This window comes from Anabrus simplex, chromosome 1 (assembly GCF_040414725.1).
Source record: "Anabrus simplex isolate iqAnaSimp1 chromosome 1, ASM4041472v1, whole genome shotgun sequence".
Taxonomy (NCBI): domain Eukaryota; kingdom Metazoa; phylum Arthropoda; class Insecta; order Orthoptera; family Tettigoniidae; genus Anabrus; species Anabrus simplex.
The window spans coordinates 225,700,270-225,722,639 of record NC_090265.1 but is presented as its reverse complement, the minus strand read 5'-3'; the positions used below and the strand labels follow the sequence as shown (position 1 = coordinate 225,722,639).

Below are 22,370 nucleotides of genomic sequence, written 5' to 3'. Positions count from 1 at the left end.
TTAAATAATTTTAAGTGTTGGTCAATATAATTTACCAATTAAAACAATAGAAAAGTACGTAAACATATACAGTATAATCAAAAAATTCTACATATCCAAAAGAAAGTATCCATAAAATTCACTGGTGGAATCAGGAATACAATGAATTAAGTTATGCAGAAGAGCATTAAAATACTTCCATCAAAATCAAAGTTGGACTCTAAATGTATATTTACAATATAAGAAAATAACTGCTCATATAAAACAATCCTTCAATGAGAAATGAAAAATATTGAGGAAAACATTTATGGGATCTCTAAACATACTAACAACTACTAAGGATATTTGGTCAGCAATAAAACAATTTAGAAAAGATAATTCTATGGGATAGAGAAATGGTATTAAAATTTTATCATAATCTAACATCTGATTATGTTATAAATCAATATACAATAACAGTAACTAGTACTAACAATAAACAAACTTCTCTGCAAGAAATTTAAGTCTTAGAACTCGACCATAGTCTCGACATTAAGATAAACTCATCACCCTGTATAGATGATATTGCATAAAAAATTATTCAATACTTTCCCAGAGTCACTAAAAGTGTAATATTACAACCATTTAATGATATAATAGAAAATAGTATCAAAAGTGCCATACCATATGAATGGAATAATTTTGTAACAATCCCCATACAAAAAAACAGGCAAATCACCTAATAATCCAGCTAACTACTGAGACATTTATCATAGTGTATATATCAGACAAGTTAAACAAAATGAAGTAGACTTGTATGGATGTTAGAATTTTATGGATTACTTCCTAAATATCAATTTGGATATCTTAGAGAAAGAAGCACTCTCAATACTATTAATGTTGTAATGGTTATAGCGTCCGCCATGCTAACTGGCAGCGGGCTAAGCTCATCACCCTTCGCCCCACTCCCCCTTACGCTCGACCGCGCCAATCACGAGCAACATTTAAGTACTGGGCCGGCCTATCTCTCTTCTATCCATGGTCGCACCGCATGGGATGACGGAAATTACTTGACTATTAATCTGGAGTGTTCTATCTTGCAAGGTTCCTGGATACGTCTAGCATCCGGACTGTTCTGGAAGGCCCAGAGCAGGTATATAAGGAGAGGAGTAACTTGGAGTGAGAGTGAGTTAGTGAGTGAGAGCAAGACTGAGTTCGCTGGTGTGAGTTAGCGAAGAGCGCAGTCAGTGATAGCTTGGGGCTGAGATGTCAGCCTGATGGAGCCGAGGACTCGTTCCTGTTTCCCTGATGTCGTGTGTGTGTGTCCCTTGAGGCCGGCTGCTAGAGGGGAACCTTGGGTTTTCTGGAGTAGCGCGAAGGGAACACTGGGTGCCGACGTAGAAGACTGCGGAGTTCGACGGATTAAGTGAACAGCGGATACTATCCCGACCTGCGAGACTGACGTGTAGGCTGTGGACCGGGACAGCGCTAACGAGTGTGACTGAGTGGCTGAGAGAGTGTACTGTAAATTATCGATGACTCTCTGTGTGTGTGTGTGTCTGTCTCTCTCTCTCTCTCTCATTGTAGATGGGACATGAGAAACTAAGAGAGAGAGTGCGAACCGTGTAACCGTGCGCTTGTGTAAGTTGTGGTTCGACTATCATCTCTGTGTGTGTAAATCTGTAATTGTAGTGCTTAGTTAATAAATCTTAGAAATAGATTGCTACCAGGTTTTGTATGCATTTATTCATTTATTTACCCTGCCAACATGTTACAATATCTTACTTGTAAATATATTATGATCAAAAGCAGAGAAAGCAACGTGTATTAGTAACAGTTTTGGGTACTGAAGGAGCATACAACAACTTTAATGTTGGGCTACATCTCATTAAATTAGAAAAAAAAATGGGACTTTCAATTTCATTTGTATTTTTAATAAAAACATCGTTTAGCCAAAGGAACCTCACAATCAGACAATAAATCCCTGGCTGGAAAATTAGAGTAATATATGTAGGTCATTTTCATGGATATACGAAGGGATTACTGTATTGTTTTACACTTTATTTTTTTCTACCCAAATGAAATACATTACACATCAGTTGTTACATCCACCTTCTCAACATAATCTCCTTGTAACTGTATGCACTTTTGCCATTGATGTGTCAGCCTCTCCAGACCTTCCTGAAACTTTTCTTTTGGAGTGCTGTGTACCTGTGTCTTGATAGCTGTGTCCAGTTCTGCAAAATCCACAAAACGGCGACCACACAGAGGTTTCTTCACATTCCCGAACAGGTGATAATCACTTGGTGCCAATGAAATGTGAACCATACCCGGACGTACAAAAAATAATGTGTAAAGCAATATAGCACACCTCTCATATAATTAGTTCAGTTATGTGTAACCTATTTACTGCTGAGTAAAAAAATATTATTACTAAAGCAACTAGAATAATACAATGTGCCAATGACATAATTTATGCCATTAAGGATACAATTGAGAGAACTTCCGTGGTCAAATGGCTGGAAACAGGCTGTGGATTTTCAAGGATACAGATGAATGCTGGAATAACATAGAATATACTCTTGAGAAATTCCAAGATTGGAGAAAAGAAGGATTAGAAGTAGAACCATCAGAAAGCTCAGCAGTGTTTTTCAAACAAACAAATCAAAAATGCCATTAAATACTTAGAAATTCTAATTGACAATAAACTCAAGATGAACTCAATGTAAAATAAAAAATGAAATGCATGTACTGAAATCCTTAAAAAATAGGGAATCGGGATTGGATTCATACACACTCCTTACAACATATAAAGAAATTATGAGATCTATTTTTGGATATAGTAGTCACTTCTAAGATAGGGCAGCAAAAGAGAAGAAATCCAAATTAGATAAGCTTTGATATAAAACTGTAATAACAGGGGCAATGAAATCATCTCCTATAAATTAATTGATAGTGGAAACTGTTGACCTACCAATAAAATTAAGAAGGAAATTAGCAGCAACAGAATACATTTAATTAGAATGACAAAGTACAAATATCCCATTATCCCCAAAATATAACTTCTTTATGAATAATGTGTTTTGTTGAGTTTTCAGCCCGAAGACTGGTTTGATCCTCCACAGATCCACCAACAGCTGTCATAGATAGCCTAGATATCACAGAAGAGGCATAATAGGGAAATTAGCAGTGATGTTGTTTCCCATTGCTTTCCTCACTGAGCCAGTCATTGCTATTACATATCAGTCTGCCTAGCCCACTAAAATGCATGCACCAACCAGCTCTACTGCACAATATTTTCATACCATTAATAACAGTGATTGGCTGCATAAGGGATGGTATTAGTAGCATCGCTCATACTTCTGTCACTTTCATTTTGTCAAAACCAAGGATGAGATTTAGACAGGTCAATGAAAGTAACAAATTTACTCTAGCTCAAACGGTACCAGAATACATAGTGCCAGCAAAGGCACATAAATACTATACTAAACGGAAAAAGAAAGAAGAAAATCTGCTGAGAATCTAAAACCCAAATCTCATCTAAAATAGAATAAATCTCATATATTTAACCATCTTCCCTGCAAATATATTTAAGCCAACCATAATAAAATCAACCTCTGGAAAAAATATAGGCTACTTACTTTCAAAATTGTATGTTTCTACACAAAGTAATTAACACAGATTTAAATTATAATCTCAATTATATTGCATTCTATACTGATGTTACTATATATTTTAAGAGGAAGTACAACTAGGCAACCATCCTCTATATAACACTAATCAGAGACAAAAAGTAGAAGGGATCCAACACTTCAAAAAATGAAGATATCAGGCAAAGGAAGACAAATGAAGATATCAGGCAAAGGAAGGCAAGGGCCATGAAGAGCGTGAAATTGAAAGAGTCCCTAGGCCTCGAGTGCTCTAATACCATCGGGGTCAGAAAAGAACAAGAGTTGACCAAGGAAGGTCGGATAGGATAGATGAACGTGAAGATCCTGGCACAAGTAGAAGTGGAAGCAATGCCAGGACTCAGCTAAGGGTCCCGTGATCGCTAACCCATGCCCCAGTAGCCACCATTTCCACACCTATGTGCTTTGAATGCAGCATATAAAGATCCTTGTGGTCATGCCATTTCATAGACAATAGACCATGAGTTTATGTTCTGTCTCGTCCTTCTTCAGTTGCTTTTCCACTAAACCCTTGGGCATCATCTTGTTTCTTTGCACAGTTCCTGTGGTATTCATATTTCTGTTACAAAATTCCACAAATAATTTAGGTGATGAATACCAGTTATCTAAGTTTTACGTTTTTACAGACATAACATAACCTAGATATGTGGTAGTTACATAATATTAATACATATTTGAGTCATTGGGTGCTCCAAATTAAAATGTAAGTACTGTAAAACTGTTTATTTGGATGACAAATTTTTCATTAGTTATGGCTGTAGTTTCCCATAGCTTTCAGCCTTGTAGCAGTATAAGGACAGCAAAACCGTGTTGAGTAATTACAAGACATATGAGGCATATGCCTCGCTCACAACACAATGTGATAATCAAGCTAAACATTTCAACTCTGATGCAGTCTACGCAGTTATGCTGACAATAATGAAAATTGTACGGCGAAGACTGGTAAATGACCAGAAGCCAGAAAACATCTTGAGGCAACCTCTAGGGCTAACAACCCTAGTTGTAAAAGGATGGGTACCCGTCCAAAGCAAAGTCAAGTCAAAAAGCATGATGGCACAACATTTCAAGAAACATACCCCAGGGGGTAAATCTTCGGATAAATCCCTCGTCATGAACGCCACGGCGCACGAGTCTCGTTCGGATTCTGGGGGAGACTTGACATCATGCAAGAGATGAGTCGGAGCATCTCGGTGTACCCCGAAGAGTCAAAAACTCAGGCCAAAATCTAAAACCTTTCTAGCAACTTTCAACATAAATTCACTTACACAAACTGGCAAGCTGAAAACCCTCACCAAAGCTCTTCACGAAAATCAGATATCCATAATGGCCCTACAGGAAACAAGGTGCCCAGATGAAGAGATTTTTGAATCTGAAGGCTACCGATTTTTCAAGAGCAAAGCGCAAAGAGGAATCCTCAATGGAGCTGTGATGCTTGGAACCGCGTTTGCTGTTAGAACCAAGATCCTTAAATCGATTGCAAATTTTGAACCTGTGAATGACAGATTGTCTATACTCACAATTAAATGCGCGAACAAAACCTACGCCCTAGTTAACGCACATGCTCCTACAAACAATAAGAATAAGTCTGATCCAGACGAAGTTGAAAATTTCTGGGACCTACTGGACAAAAAATTAAACAAAATACCCAAACACCATGTCAAGCTTCTTTTGGGTGACTTCAATGCCCAACTAGGTTGTGAACAGAAGTACAAGAAAGTTATAGGAAATTACCCTGCTCACAAAAGAACCAATCCCAACGGCAAAAGACGTGTCCATTTGCGAAAATCACAACCTGCAGGTCATGTCGACCCACTTTCGCCATCTACCCAGAATTACAAGTTGTCCATTTCATGACCCAGAAAGCAAATGACTTGGCGTTCTCCCGTCCAAGCTCTCGGAGAGTTCCAAATTGATCATGTTGCAATCTCCAGGAGAAACAGCCCTGAGATTATGAATGTCAAGGTAAAGAAAGGCGTCAATGTGGCCTCAGATCATTATATGTCTCTTATCAAATTCAAACCAATTCCCGCAAACACAAGGAAGACAACCAAACAGATCACACGCTTCGACAATGATAAACTTCGGCAAAGGGTCGAGGAGTTCCAGGAGAAGGCTAGACCAAATGACTATGACTTTAACAACGCCAAAAGTCTCCTTGTTGAGGCCGCCAAAGACCTTGCAGAAATCAAAAGAAGCAAAAAGCATGCCTGGTGGAATGGTACCTGCGAATCAGTCCTCAAAGAAAGACTCAATGCGTGGAAACAGTACTACTCTATGAAATCAGAAAATGATTGGGAAACCTACAAAACCCAACGTGCCCAAGCAGCTAGGGTGTTCAGAACTGAGAAACGTAAATACGAAAAATCTCTCATTGAAAAGATAGAACAAAACTTTAGGAAGAAATGAAAGCAGAGAGTACTACAGAGCCTTCAAACGCAAACTCACTGGCTATAAACCACCGTCCCTATGCTTTGAGCGAAAGGACGGCACACTGGCGAAGTCAAATGAAGAAAATTGCAGCATTCTGGCAGATTACTTCAAGAATTTACTTAATTGCTCTAAACCGCAAAGCCCCATTGAGACCAAGGAACCCTTACTCAGGTACCCAGATTCCAGACCACCCGACAGAGATGAAATCAAGCACCACATTGCCCGTCTCAAAAATAACAAAGCGCCAGGGGAAGACTCAGTAGTAGCAGAACTATGGAAATATGCCCCAGAGGAATCACTTGATATCTTGCAAAAGCAAATGGAAGAAATTTGGAACAAGGAGACCCTACCCGAAGATTGGAAAATACCTTTGATCCATCCATCACACAATAAAGGCAGCATGAAGAACATCAACAACTACAGAGGAATATCTTTGCTACCCGTGACTTACAAAATTCTATCACTTGCCATCCTGGAGCGTTTGGAAGCACAAGTCGAACATCAAATAGGTGAATACCAAGGAGGGTTCAGAAAAGGTCGCTCAACAGCTGAACAGATCCAAAATCTCAAAACGATCATCCGATATTGTACACTAAGGTCCAAGCAGTATGTGTCTGTCTTTGTGGATTTTAAGAAAGCGTACGACTCCATTGACCGGGAAGTCCTGCTAAACATCTTAAAATGAATTTGGAGTTGATTTGAAACTGCTGGCGTTAAATAGAGCCACCCTGACCGATACAAAATCCAAGGTGAAGTTCCATGGATGTCTCTCGCATTCCTTTGACATCAAAACAGGAGTCCGACAAGGTGATGGGCTATCCCCGATACTCTTCAACTGTGTTCTTGAAAAGATCATCAGAACCTGGCGGGTGAGATTACAGGAAACCAACTACAGTCCATTGAGAATAGGAACAAAATCCAAGGGGATCGCAACAGACTGCTTAGCATTTGCCGATGATATTGCTGTTCTCTCAAACGATATAGAAACCACTAGAGCTCAAATTGAAATTTTAAAGGAAATTGCCGAACAAACTGGTTTGCAGATATCGTTTGAGAAAACAGAAGTAATGACTAACATCAAAGAGGCTCCACCAAAACTCCATACAAAATACGGGGACATCACCCGAGTAGACAAATTCAAATACCTGGGTGAGATCATCATGAAAAATGGACTGGACAAAGAAGCACTTCAGGAGCGAGTACGCAAACTGGAAATAGCATACCAAACATCCCGCACAATCTACAACAATAAATGTCTTTCCTAAAACACCAAGATATGTCGCTATGAAACAGTTCTGAAGCCAGTAGTTCTATATGCAGCCGAAACCCTGTCTCTAAATGCCAACAAAGGACTCCTTGAAGAACTGGAGAAAAGAGAACGCAAAATTGTGAGAGGAATCTTGGGATCAAAGTACAGAAATGGAATCCATCAAAAGAGATCCAACAAGGAAGTCTACAGCAAAATAGAGAAAATTACCGACACAATCAGAAAAAAGACAGGCACGATTTTATGGTCATCTGAGAAGAATGGATAGAAGAAAGTTAACTAAAGAAATCTTTCACTTTTTTGATTCAAACACCAAAACCACAATTCCCTGGTTTAGAAATACTAAAGAAGACCTGCAAATGCTACATATCTCAGCTGAAGACACCCTTAACAGAGATCTCTTCTGCAAGAAAATATTGACGAATGGGCTAAACCGAGACGAGCAACCGAAGAGAAGACACGGTGCCCCTTGGGTAGAGGAGCGTAAGCAAGCCCACTCACAAAGAATGAGGGAAATTTGGGCTCTAAAGAAGGCCAAGTTCAGTGTCAAATGCAACAAGACTTAACGTGGTCCTTGATGGCCCCAGCGAATTATATATATATATAGTTTAAACAGGTCCCTCGCTGAATGGATCGAGGCATTTTAGGGAAAAAGTAACATTTCCAACCATGTGATTTGTGAAAGAGAGACAGAGAGAGAGAGAGTACACAGCAACCTTCCATCAGACTGATGGAAATGTTCATCCACAGGATGAATTTGCGAATACTAGTTTCACACGGACAACAAATAACATATCAGCAGTACAGCAATTGAGGTAAAGGCAGAAAGAATGGATACTCTCTTACCATTGAAGTTACTTAGTAACTTGCATTATTTTCAGATTGATTCTAGCTTTTCTGGTAAAAAAGTACATAAATTAATGAACAGAAGAATGATGAAATAATAGTTAAAAATGAAGATCACATTTCACATAATTCAGTCTTAAAAAATCTTAATTTTATCATTCAAATAGTAGTTAATAACAACAATATAAAATTAGAGAGATGTCGTATGGCTTTTAGTGCCGGGATATACCAGGACAGGTTCGACTCTCCAGGTTGCAGGTCTTTTGATTTGACGCCTGTAGGCGACCTGCACGTCGTGACGAGGATGAAATGATGATGAAGACAACACATACACCCAGCCCCCGTGCCATTGGAATTAACCAATTAAGGTTAAAATCCCTGACACGGCCGGGAATCGAACCCAGGACCCTCTGAACCGAAGGCCAGTATGCTGACCGTTCAGGCAATGATTCGGACACAATATAAAATAATCATGCAAGACATATCATAATTAATGTCACTGACTGACCTATTGGATTGATCAACTTTCTTCTTGACCCATGAGCACTCACGCTGGTGCAATGAGTGCACCACATTTTTAAAACACGGATATATATTGTTACACCAGCAATCTGCTGACCTGTGTTATCTGTTCCTTGTGCGAAGAGTTAGGTAAGTATTTCTGCAACAGAAGCAAATTAAACAGGGTTTTTAAATTCACAGTGTCACAACAGCATACTCAGTGCACCACACATGCTATCATGTATGTATATTTTTTATTTACAAATGTTTTTCTTTTTCACTAGAATTGTCTTCCATTAGTCTTTTGTGTACTTTCTTACCTTCCACATAACCTTCTTACTTTATATGGGAAGTCTCCTATAATTGCTCCATTTATTTAAGGTGGGAATAAATCTGTCAAGTCTACAGCTGAGCTGGTCACTTATTTATTATCCAGATTTTGACAGCAAATGACTGTGAAAATGAAAATTCTGAAACTGAAAATGAGCAAATAATGTATACTGAGCATATGGCAGGAAGGGTGCAGGTGGCAGTGATACAGAATGAATGGTACAAAACAATGAACTATGCTGATTCCATATTTTAATTTACACACTTAAATATGCCATAGTAATTATACTTCTGTTAGTTGGCACATAAAAATAGACTGCATTGACGTCAGATTGGAATGTACTCATTGCCTTAATAAATACGCTTGTTCTAATTCAGGAAGTAAACATAACATTTAAGTACAATCTTAGTGAATTTCCATGACTTAACCAACTCAACTCATTTGACATAATGTTCATGCGAGCGATGTCCAGGCCTTCAATTCAAATGACAAGACATACATGCACCATGCAGAGTTGTATGTACTAGCTTAAATTTTGACCATCCCTTCAAGGGTTTCCCTTTTGTGAACTTGTAGGAATATGTGGCTTTTCCTCATCTTCATCTCTTTCTAAGAAGTTGTACTGTATTTGATTGCCCAATTGTAACCTCTGAAGGTACAAATATTTCATCATGTGTCCGTCAGTCTCCTGGCTACAGTTCCAGGCATAGTCAAGGCCACTGACACCAAGGCTATTGCTGAGTTAATTGAAAGTGTTTTTGACAGTGATGGTGATTGTGATAATATCAAAGAAGAGATTTTAAGTGAAAGTCAGTGTTCATCTGATATGAGTGAGAGTGAAATTGAACCTAAAGCCCTGCATGCAAAAATAAAAGGGTGACTGGGAGTGGGTTAGAAATAGTGTTAATCAACCAATTATTCATTAGTTTACAGGCTCTCCAGGGGTGACAGGAAAACTGAGAGACAAATATTTAGATAATTCTGTATCGGAGATGCATGAATTCTTTTAATATAAGGACCCATTGTTTTCCCACATTGTGAGAAACAAATACTTACACTACGGAACAATTAAAGGACCCAAGTAGGAAGAAAGAATAGATGATAAGTGGTTTCACACAAATGAGTATGAAATTAATGCCCACTTTGCCCTCTAAATTGTGATATCCCAGGTTTACAAGCCTTGCATCCAATTATATTGGAGCAATGATAAATACATTGAGACCCAAACGTCTGAAGTGCCTCTACACATACCCAAATGTTTCGAGACTTACCACCCAAAATCTTCTTTCTGACGTCATTGTTAGCGAGTAAAATTATTTTGAATGCTGCACTGAATATTACATGGAAATTCTGGCTGCTGTTCTATTTATGGCATTTTTTTTCCAGAGTGATGCATAGTAGTTCTGAAAGGACAACTTTCTCATGTTGAGGGTGATTTAAATACGATGTCTGACCAAGCACATGGGACAATTAAACCTGAAGCAATTGGGCTAATATTCTAATGAAATACAGGAAAGAAATAAAACTAATATTATGTTGAAATATTTTAAGGATTAAAAGTCAATGATATAATGGAATTTAGGCATTTAATTAACTTAAAAGATAACATTAAATTATGTACTGGAGCACAAAGTGATTGCTGAAGGGTGAAGATTCACATTTGGAGATTAAAAGTTACAACTGATCCTGGCTCAGTCCGGTGGTATTTGAAGGTGCTCAAATACGACAGCCTCGTGTCGGTAGATTTACTGGCACGTAAAAGAACTCCTGCGGGACTAAATTCCGGCACCTCGGCGTCTCCGAAGACCGTAAAAGTAGTTAGTGGGACGTAAAACAAATAACATTATTATTATTAAAAGTTACAACAATATTTTCACAATCAGTTATTCACATCTTCACATTTGTGGCTGATGAGTAGTCTTTTGTTACAAAATGTCTTGGTGCATTTTTCACAGGAGAAACGTGATAAATGTTTATGATATTTAGTTCGTCTGCTGAAAGATTTTAAACAGTCACAACAAGAAAATGAGCCCATATTATCATGAAGCAATTCGTGACGCCGTAGATTGGCATGCGTTGTAAAGGCCTTATCACACAATTTACAGGGGTGAGGTCTCTCCCCTGTGTGTACTAACATATGTGTCTTAAGGCGCGAGGGAATATAGAAACGTCGATTGCATACTCTACAAGACACTGATCTTTCACCTGTATGCATAGACATATGCAGTGTAAGAGTGGAAGAACTAGTGAAGGTCTTGGTACACATGGAACATTCATACGGACGTTCCCCAGTATGTAATCTCATATGAGTTTTTAGAGATGACCTAAGCGTGAATGTCTTCTTGCAGATTACACATCCATGCGCCTCGACTACACGTTCACCAGTATGTACAGACAAATGTCGTTGAAGATGCCAGTTACTAACGAAGGCTTTCTGGCATCTCTCGCAAAGGAATGCCTTCCGCCCTGAGTGTATGTTCATGTGCTTTCTCAGATAACTCTTCTGCAGAAATATTTTACTGCATTCTGTACATTGGTACCCTGAATGGCTCTTCATATGCCTCCACAAGTTACTTACCTGACGAAATGGTTTATCACACACACAACATCGGTGGAGATCACTTTCAGCAACACCTGTTGCACACTTGTGACCTTCCTCAATTGCAGCCTCAACTGAACTGGATACGGTCGTCTCCGCACTGAAAAATATACAAATTTACTTTACTGAAGTGGATAATGACATCAACTTCCTTAATGATTCATTGCAGACATAACTTAGAATAGGCTCTACCTCCCTCACCACTAGATGTATTAAGAAATCTGCTTGGAAGTATGTTTGCAAAAATTTGGGAAGTAATTGAGACAAGAACAGTACTTGCCTAAAGAACACAAAATAACCCTATTAGCATACCTCCTATGGTCAAATGTTTATGATTCAAGGCTTTATGTAATCATCTCGAATGGAAAGTTTTGTATTAATTCCAGAATCAGGAATTCCTACGCTCTCTCCGCCACACGCATGTTGTGCCCAGAAATGAAAGCACTTTTCTTAGGCTCCCATTTAATTTATTGAAATTAAACACAATGTGTACATATGTGTCAAAGGTTACAATTTGTCATTATTTTCTTTTGGTACATCACTTCGTTTTTTTTTACCAGTCCTTGGCAAGTGTGCCGATGCGTTGTGTTTGTTCAGTACAGTTCATCAGGTGGTACCTAGGACAGGTCATTCCGTAGAGACGGCAGATACATTCTTCGTTTGGGGTGTGAAATCTGTTGGTTAGGCATATTTTCCCGTGAAATCCGTGGACACCGAAGCGTGTGTATACATGGCGTAGTTTGTAGTTTGGGCCCTTCCATTCACAGTTCTTCATTACTTCAGTTTCGTAGAAACCTTCAGGTATCTGCTGGGCTTTCTTTCTCCTTTCTTCAAGGACGGCAGTCGATGCGGTGGTGTCTGGTAGCCCGAATGTTTGTTTGTTGTCTTCCAGTGCTAAGAAAAAAGTTGCGAAATTTAGAAGGGGAGGAAAACTGGCATTATATATGCCATTCGATTCTCTGTAAATTTTGAGATCTGTAGGAACCGTTTCAATTACCTGGGCTTTATATTCTCAATTCTTTTCATGTTTGAAACAGTTAATTTGTGCCATATCAATTGTATCCCATACGTAACTACCGGGGCCACTTTAAGCTTGAATAGTGCAATTGCAGTGTTCACTGAGAGGTTCTACGGCTAGGGGATCTCGTACATTGCTTTGGTTGATGCCGCTGCTTTTTCCTTTACGTGCAGTGTGAAGGTTGAGCCTGTGGTCTGCAGTGTAATACCCAGGTATTTAAATGATGACACGATCTCGAGTTGTTCATTTCCGTTACGGAAAACGTCATATGTTGCCAGTTTTCCTCCCTTTCTAAATTTCATAACTTTTGTCTTAGCACTGCTGATGGTTAGCGAGTTCTTATCCGCCCATGCTCTGAGGTTATTGAATGTAGTCTGTATATACGTGGGATCCCTGGATATCAGCGTCATGTCGTCTGCGTACATAATTAGCTTGACCCTTTCGGTCTCCAGTACGTTAATGATGTTGGATGTCATCAGGTTGAACAGCATAGGGCTCATTGGGTCTCCTTGCAGGACTCCTATCGTCTGCGTTAGAGCGGGCGTGGTGGAGATTCCATCGTACATTTCTACCTGGTTTGCGTTAAGTATGGTCTTTATTATCTCCCGTTCGTGATGTAAGTCGGGTAGTGCTTTCTCAGGTTTTTGTATGAGTATTTTTCTGTCAATGCTGTCAAATGCTTTTGCGTAGTCGATGAAAATGGCGTACAGTGGGCTGGCTGGTTGTGTTAGTGCGCTGTCTATTTCAACTATGATTTCTTCGATGGCCTGTAAGGTCGATTTGCCTTCCATGAACCCGTACTGGCTTGGTGGTATCTCTCTTGCTATTCTTGGTCGTATGCGATGTAGTATGATCTTTGAGAAGAGCTTGAAGATATTACACGCCAGTGCTATCCCCCTGTATGAACTGGGGTCGTTCTTGCTGCCTTTTCCTTTGTATACCGTGATTATTTTTGCTTTTCTCCAGTTAAAGTCAGCATTCATAGAAAATTATATTATACAAGAAACAACAAAAATAGAAAAATAACAGTTTTGTCTAAAAACAACAACAATATTACAGTTCATTGTTACGTTATGTTAGAGATTTCGTCTCCTCTTTGTTGGTGAAAAAATAGGCCTATGATGGTAGTTAACATTGAGGACTTGTTCTGGAGTAACACTGTTAATTGCTGTCAAATAATCATTTTCACTCTCACTCATTATATCAGAAAATTCACTGAAACCACCACTAACACTTTCACAATAAGAATCTTCATTAACAATAAGTTCTATTTCGTTATCACACCAAACTCTTTCTGTGCCTGCTAGACAGCAACATATCTGTTTACTTCAGATGGAACACTGTCACTGCTTTCTATATTTTGTTCCTCAAGTACGCCTGCACAGCGTTTATAAGACCAAATCTTGTACCAGTAGCTTTTAGGAAGAAGAGAAATTATAAATCATAAATATTATTCTAGTTTTCTCACCATAAATAGCTTCTGAATGTGATGTTAAAAGTTACTGTGCTTTAGTACACTATGGCTGGTAGGCACATTCTTTCTGCTGTATGCTTTGCTACACTATGGTCAGGAGAGCATTGTCTCGTATTAATGATTTACCATCAGATCATTTTGAGTATGATTATGACTGTACCATCTCTATGCTAAATATAACACAAGATTCTCTCATTGATAACATTAGGCACAATTTCCAAAACTCAATTTATGCTGGCCAGTAGCCAATAAACAGATAGACTAGTGACAGATTTTGAGCACTTCATGTACACAAGCATGGATATAGCAACTCAGAGTGGGATGTGCCAGGTAGGGCTATTACCAATAATTCCACTTCAACTTTGGCATTAAATGGAATCAAATTTATTATTTTAACATATCAATTGCAAATTCAATTGTGGATTTCATTTATGTTTGATGATAACCACTTAATTTTGTATCTGTATTGATGCTTTGTGGCACTGGAAATACTATAAACTAAATTTTGAATTTTCAGTATCTCACAGCCATCACCACTAATTAATTTATGATTTAATTACTGAAATCAGCCTTCATCCTTAGACTAATGTTGATACAAAACTTCGGTTTTCCAACCATACTGAAATTCCATCAGTGAAACTCATTTGTAAATCAGTATCAACATTGACTGGCCATTGGAAATTTAATCAGCTGCCTAAATTCACATAAATTCCAAACAAGAATACATTGCATTTGTTGAACGCCATGTGTTTTCTTTCGTCAGAGGTCAGCACAATCAGACTGCTACAGCCCCAGTGGAAGGGGGACAGAGTCATGCGCCTCACCGGCGTCAGGGAGTTCCGAGACTTGGACGAGTGTGGGTAACAGTATTGTGTTTGTGCGCTACAACATGGACCATGGCGTCCTAGTGTATATTTTGTACAGTGTAAATAGTTTTGTAAATAAATGAAGTAAAAATGTACATTATGTTGCCCTTCCCTTTGCACTTAATGAAGTACATTTCGTGGACTGTGGGAAGAGCTAGGCCTCGTTCAACACGAGTAAGCAACTCTAAAACGAGACCGAACATTTTGGTCCTCCAGTGCCCGATGTGATTCAGTGACGATATTACATCTCATAATCTGCGCATTTAGGCCTATTAGTGATAACAGTTTATTTACAAATGTTTACATTTGTGAAGTACGAATGTGTTCGTTTTACCGCCAAACTTACAACCACCCACGTGCTAAGTACTGCGCAGTAAGGTACAAATGAGTGACTTCAACTAACGTGCGGTGTATGTGATTCACAACCATTTTCTACATGAAACACTGTGACTTGTGATGTGATTAACTGAGTTCTAATACAGTTTTCATTCATTTTAAACTTCGAGATTGAAGCGTGTGTTGCCGCCATCTTGCGCGGACGAATACAGTCTTGCCAACTCAATTGATGGAAATTCCAAGGAGTAGTAATCCAGATCCGTAGCAGTAGTTCCAGAAGTGACCACCAGAGTGCAACCCAGCCGCGCAGTGCTCTTTGGTTTTCAGCCCTGCTGTGGAAGGATACATTCTCCTGATCTGTAAGTAATCTGGCATTCCCAGTCCTTTATAATATATCCATTATTTCTTGTTATCCTTCACCATGGATCCTGTCCAGCGAAAAGGTCTCATAAAAAAGAGAGCAGTTATTAAGTCTTGTATAAAGCGTATAGCTAGTTTTGTCAGTACATTTAATGAAGGCTCAAATCTGAATGATATTCGAGTTGGGCGAAGGCTGCTATGTTCAAGTAAGGAGGAATACAACGATGTTCAAACCCAGTTAGAAATTAGCGATACTGAAGAAGTTCATGATGCAGATAGGGAATCCACTGAAGAACTCATCCTAGAAATAGAATCTAAGATGGAAAGTCTGTTGAATGCAAATTCGAATGCAACTTCCCCCGCAACATCTAGTTCTTCAAATACCAGTAGCATACATGAAATAAGACTCCCTACAATTTCACTGTCAAAATTTACAGGAATTATTTCTGAATTTATTAATTTTCGAGATACCTTCCAAAGCCTAGTAATTAATAATCATGCCTTAACAGACATACAGAGGTACTATTACCTACTATCATGCATCAGAGTTTGCCTCCTGAGCTATTAACTACTTGGGAACAGTTTCATGCATATTTGCCATCACTCAACGACATTTGCATCCCTCGAAGAGTGACGGGAGACAGAGAGATTAAACAATATGAGTTACACGGATTCTCTGATGCTTCAGAAAGGGCCTTTGGAGCATCTGTTCACCTATGGAGTATAGATGTCAAGGATAATGTAACAGTAGTGCTGTTAAGCTCCAAATCCAGAGTAGCACCACTGAAACAGATTTCCCTCCCTAGACTTGAACTATGTGGTGCATTACTCCTTGTAAAATTAATGGATAAGGTTAAAACTGCACTTAACCTCAAAATTGAACAAAACTACTATTGGACTGATTCTACCATAGTACTAGCTTGGCTTGCAGGAGAGCCCGCATCTTGGAAAACGTTTGTTGGTAACCGAGTGTCTGAGATACAACAGCTTTCATCTGTAGAACAGTGGAACCATGTGACGTCACAGGACAATCCAGCTGACATCATTTCGAGAGGGATTGAACCACATCTTCTTCAAGACAATCTGTTATGGTGGGCGGGACCATCCTGGCTCTACCAGCCACCGTCAACCTGGCCTGTCAGCGACATGAAGAAAACTTCCGAACTCACTGATGTACCAGAGCAACGGAAACCAGCTGTTTGCTTACTTGTTGTCAGTCATTTCCTTGAAGACTTAGTCCAACGCTTTTCTTCTTGGTCACGGCTGGTGAGAGTCATGGCCTTTATACTGAGATACATAAACAACCTCAGGCTTGCTGCTTCAAGGAGACAGGTGGGAAGTCTGACTGTAGTAGAACTTCAAGAGGCATCGCACAGGATCATTCCTACTGCCCAAGAACGAGAATATGGTAAGGAGCTTCAAGATCTGCGACTTGGCAGACCGATCGCAAAGGACAGCAAGTTGAAGTCTCTTCATCCCTTTGTAGATGCAAACCAGATGCTTAGGGTGGGCGGCAGATTGGAACAATCGCAAGCTCCATATAGCCAGAAACATCCCATCATCCTACCACCTAATCATCATGTGACCAGGTTGTTAGTAATGTGTGAGCACATGCGACTTCTGCATGCTGGACCCCAACTTTTGCTTGCAACCATTAGACAACGATATTGGATACCTAATGGTAAGTCTGTCATTAGGCACATAACACACAAGTGTCTCCCTTGCTACAAGTTGAAGGCAAGTACATCAACTCAACTCAGGGGCCAGCTCCCACACCACAGGGTAGAACCCAACAGACCATTTTCGAACTGCGGAGTTGACTATGGGGGTCCACTTTACATTAAGCAAGGGACTCATAAGAGCAAAACAAAGCTAAAATGTTATATTGCTCTATTCATCTGCATGGCTACCAAGGCGATCCATCTTGAACTTGTCTCTGACCTGTCTACTGATGCGTTCCTAGCTGCTCTGCGTAGATTTACATCGCGTCGGGGTATCTGCCAGAATATCTACAGCGACAATGGAAGTACCTTCGTGGGAGCAAGAAACGAGCTACGGGAGCTTCACACCCTTTTCAGATCTCAAGTACATCAGAGGAAGGTGTATGACTTCGCATCTCAATGTGGAATCCAGTGGCATTTTATTCCACCATATGCCCCTCATTTTGGTGGGCTGTGGGAGGCTGGCATAAAGTCTACTAAGTCCCATTTGAAGAAGGTTGCAGGAAATCTTGTACTGACTTTTGAAGAAATGTCCACGTTGTTAGTTCAGATCGAGGCATGCCTGAATTCGAGACCAATAACCAAATTGTCTGATAATCCTGATGACTATTCATTCCTGACTCCCGGTCACTTCCTGATTGGAGAACCTCTCACAACCATCCCAGAGCCAGATTTACTTATAGTTTCAGGTTCTCGTCTGTCCAGGTGGCAACTACTTCAGCGTTGCAGACAGTACTTCTGGAAGCGATGGTCAAGGGACTATCTATGTCAACTCCAGCAGCGGACTAAGTGGTCAGCAGGAAGGGTCAATCTTCAACCCAGAACTCTGGTTCTTCTCAAGGAAGACAACTTACCACCTCTCGTGTGGCAGACAGGGATCGTGGTAGATATGCACACAGGTGCTGACGGCTTGGTGCGAGTTGCCACTATTCGCACGCCCAAGGGGACCTTCAAACGGCCAATTCCAAAACTTTGTGTCTTCCCAGAAGAGGTTGAAACTGTATATAGTGAAAAAGTGTAATTAGTGAAAAGGTGTAATCTTTTATGAGCTAAAACTTTGGTTTTTTCATTTGACTTTTTCAGTGTGAGTGCTTATTTTTATTGTTCTTAATAATATTTATGTTTGTAATTTATATATAAATTAGGTGGGCGGTATGTTGAACGCCATGTGTTTTCTTTCGTCAGAGGTCAGCACAATCAGACTGCTACAGCCCCAGTGGAAGGGGGACAGAGTCATGCGCCTCACCGGCGTCAGGGAGTTCCGAGACTTGGACGAGTGTGGGTAACAGTATTGTGTTTGTGCGCTACAACATGGACCACGGCGTCCTAATGTATATTTTGTACAGTGTAAATAGTTTTGTAAATAAATGAAGTATGTAATGTACATTATGTTGCCCTTCCCTTTGCACTTAATGAAGTACATTTCGTGGACTGTGGGCAGAGCTAGGCCTCGTTCAACACGAGTAAGCAACTCTAAAACGAGACCGAACAGCATCCAATAAATTTAAACCTCCCATATACACATTTTTTATAAAACCAGATGAAGTAATTCTGTGTCAATGTACACTAAATATGTACAACTTTGGACCATAAAACTAAGACATACGCCTTCAGTTTCCTACTTTTAGTTTAGTTTTGGTTTGATTTATAATGTCTAATTATATTAAATTCTCATCACAATATGATTGAACTATGCTATGCCTATGTCAATAGATCTTAGATAGCAATAAGTGCCTACCTGTGCGATTCTCAGACTTTTGGGTCATTAGCGAATTGTAGGCATTATCTCACACGAAGTAAAAGAGAACTACTGTGTACAATCAAAATCAGAAAGATAGCGTACTTAGGCCATATGGTTTGTGGCAAGAAACGGAAGGTTCTGCTACTTATCATAAAGGGAAAATGGGAAGAGGGAGTAGATGAACATCTTGCCTTTGCAATATAGAAGACTGTCCAGAACATTAAACAACTATACCATGTTGCAGAAGACCGAAAAGCATTAGCTGCCATGATCACGCTAACATCCGCGAGACTGGGCATGTCATATATAATAATAATAATAATAATAATAATAATAATAATAATAATAATAATAATAATAATAAGTCATCTCAGCATTTGCAAATGTTTTCATGTAAATAAGTGGAGTGAGAAGTGCAGTGTTTGTAATAACTTCAGGGAAGTATTATTAATACTGTGTTCTGAATATTACTGAACATTAAATATGTCTATCAAAAAAGAAAGAAGCTTCCATAGATAACCAAGTGAAGAGCATGGTGCAGCAAGCACTGGGAGACAAAGACATCTTCTTGAAACACAACAAAATTATACAGGACCAAGTAGTGAATGCTGTGGTCAAAAAGCTGAAGGCCACAAGAGACTAATTCAACTGTAATTCAAGAAATGAAGGAGACATTTGAGCCTGAATGCAGAGCCAATGAATAGCTCAAAGATCTAGAAAAGGAACCCAATTCTCTAGACCAGTATCAGCACCAAATCTCAGTGGTGTGCGGAGAAGACATTCTTTACTCCAGCTGCACAAATGTTAAAAAAGGCAATCTCAGCCCCACCACTCTTTCTAAACAGAACATCAATATTTTATAAACTCACTCGATAACTAAGTGGGAATATAACAAGCAGACAGATCAGACAATGAATGACAACTTATAGCTTACTTGAATATTAATATATTTTCAACCACAAAATACTCGCATATATTTAGAAATTGGTATTCATGGCAGTGTTGGCACCATTATAACTTATGCTACAGCTAATTTTAGAAATTGTACTTACAGTTTCACCCGCTGATGCTTTGTAATAGAATAATCATAGTTTTCACAGAAATATACTAGGAATAACTTTTTGTTTTATAACTGAAAAAGCCTAACCTAAACTGAATGAGCAAAATTTAGAAGGTATTTTACCATTGCTAAAGTTGTACAGTTTCACTTGCTTACTGAGTGTTAGGGTTGGGCAGACCGGAACATTCAGTTGTTCCGCAACATTAGGAGCTTGGAGGCGGAGCGTTTCGGTACAGAGTGCCGCAACATGGGACGCGGAACTGTAACTGCATAGTAGAGAGAGAGACAGACAACATGACATGCTCCGCGTCAGCTGGAATGTGCCTGTAACGAACGTGCTGTGTCGAAGGCGGCAACTAGTTGGCCTTGGCTGTGTGCAGTGGGCACTTCGGACGCGGGGCTGTAACTACGCATTGCGCAGTAGAGAGAACTTCGAGAGGCAACATTACATGCTCCGGGCCAGCGGGACTATGCCTGTATCAGTGTATCGAACGTGCTGTGTGTACTGTGTAGTTTCTAATGGCCATGGCCAGCATAAAGCTGCACGAAACGCGAACGAACAGTTGGAACACTGAAATTCGCGCACAATAATCTCGTTTAAAGGCTGCGTTTAGGTCAAGATTTTTTCGGTCAATACGAAATACAGATAACACAGTTACAATGGCAGTACAGGTGTTTAAAAGTAACTAATCTAAGGATATTTCCACCAGTTGAATGTATCGGCAGGTATTGTAATTAGGGCCAGGATAAAACTTCACGGCACGTGAAAAACCAGTCGAAAATCTGAAGTATGCACCCAGAAATATCATGTCTAAAATATTTTTAGGATAAGAATGTCTTCATTCATTCTGAAATACACCTGTCATAATTACACTGGCTGTAGATGTGTTTACAAATGTCACAATGTTATTTTCACTAATTAAACATATACTCGCACAATTAAAGAGATATTTACCGAGCTCGATAACTGCAGTCGCTTAAGTGCGGCCAATATCCAGTAATCGGGAGATAGTAGGTTCGAACCCCACTGTCGGCAGCCCTGAAAATGGTTTTCCGTGGTTTCCCATTTTCACACCAGGCTGTACCTTAATTAAGGCCACGACCGCTTCCTTCCCACTCTTAGCCCTTCCCTGTCCCATCGTCGCCATAAGACCTATCTATGTCGGCGCGATGTAAAGCCACTAGCAAAATATATATATATTCGTCAGTACCGGTACTCTATTTACGTACACGATATTAAAGCAGAACACTAAAATACAAATTAAACAGTATATACTATACAAGGAGAATACGAAAATAAAAATTAAACACTTTATTATACTGTACTAGGAGAACACGAAAATAAAAATCAAACACTATATTATACTGTACTAGGAGAACACGAAAATAAAAATTAAACACTATATACTGTACAAGGAGAGCACGAAGATAAAAATTAAGTGAAACTACCGACAAATGTTAATCTTCCAATAGGCTACAACACTTTAAATGGTGCTCAAAATGTTCACGGCAAATTTGCATTCAGGAACATGATTTTAGAAACTTTGTCACTTTTCAGACGTGTACGGTTTTCTGTGATGGTCTGTCCCTGCTTTGAGAACACTCGTTCACAGGGAACTGATGTCGCCATAATGCAAAGTCTCTCCTTCATTAAGTCGTAGAGGGCTGGCAAGGTATCTTTGTTGTCATTCCACCATTGAAGAGGATTCTCTAACCTATGCAGAAGAGGCATATTTAAATACTTATCCATCTGTATGATACTTACTGTTTTTGGATTAACAGTTGGCGCTTGAACGAGCTCTTCAACGCCTGCATCAAAGTTTTTCCATAGTATGCTCGAAAATGATACTGTAGACCCATATGCCTGACTCTCATTTGATGAGGGCTCTTGTGTTCCACCTGATGTGTTAACAGCTGTCTGTTGGTGTGCAGTGCCAATAACGGTAGCGGCATCATTAATAAGTTATTCCTTTATTTCTTTAAGTTTGCTTTCATCCTTCATAAAACCATACGTGGATCTAAAAGTGTTGCTTCTCACATTATATTTATATTGTGGTACTTATTGCAAATTTTACTTGTCAGTTCTTCACATATCTTGCCAAGGAGTCGAGAAATGGCCGGACTGTCATATTCCACCTCTCGCAGCTGTTGGTAATGAGTTCGAAGGTTCCTA

General features: G+C 39.4%; 1 protein-coding gene across 1 annotated transcript in view; it reads right to left on the bottom strand.

The window, feature by feature from the left end:
• Nucleotides 1-9,098: 9,098 nt before the first annotated feature.
• The window catches only part of LOC136885986 (uncharacterized), a 188,654-nt gene continuing 175,382 nt past the window's right edge, over nucleotides 9,099-22,370 (bottom strand). The window contains exons 6-7 of the mRNA XM_068230979.1: nucleotides 11,601-11,721; nucleotides 9,099-9,167 (exon numbers count right to left, since the gene is read on the bottom strand). Coding sequence (XP_068087080.1) covers nucleotides 9,120-9,167; nucleotides 11,601-11,721 — 169 coding nt within the window. The 3' untranslated portion in view covers nucleotides 9,099-9,119. The remainder of the gene's footprint in view (nucleotides 9,168-11,600; nucleotides 11,722-22,370) is intronic.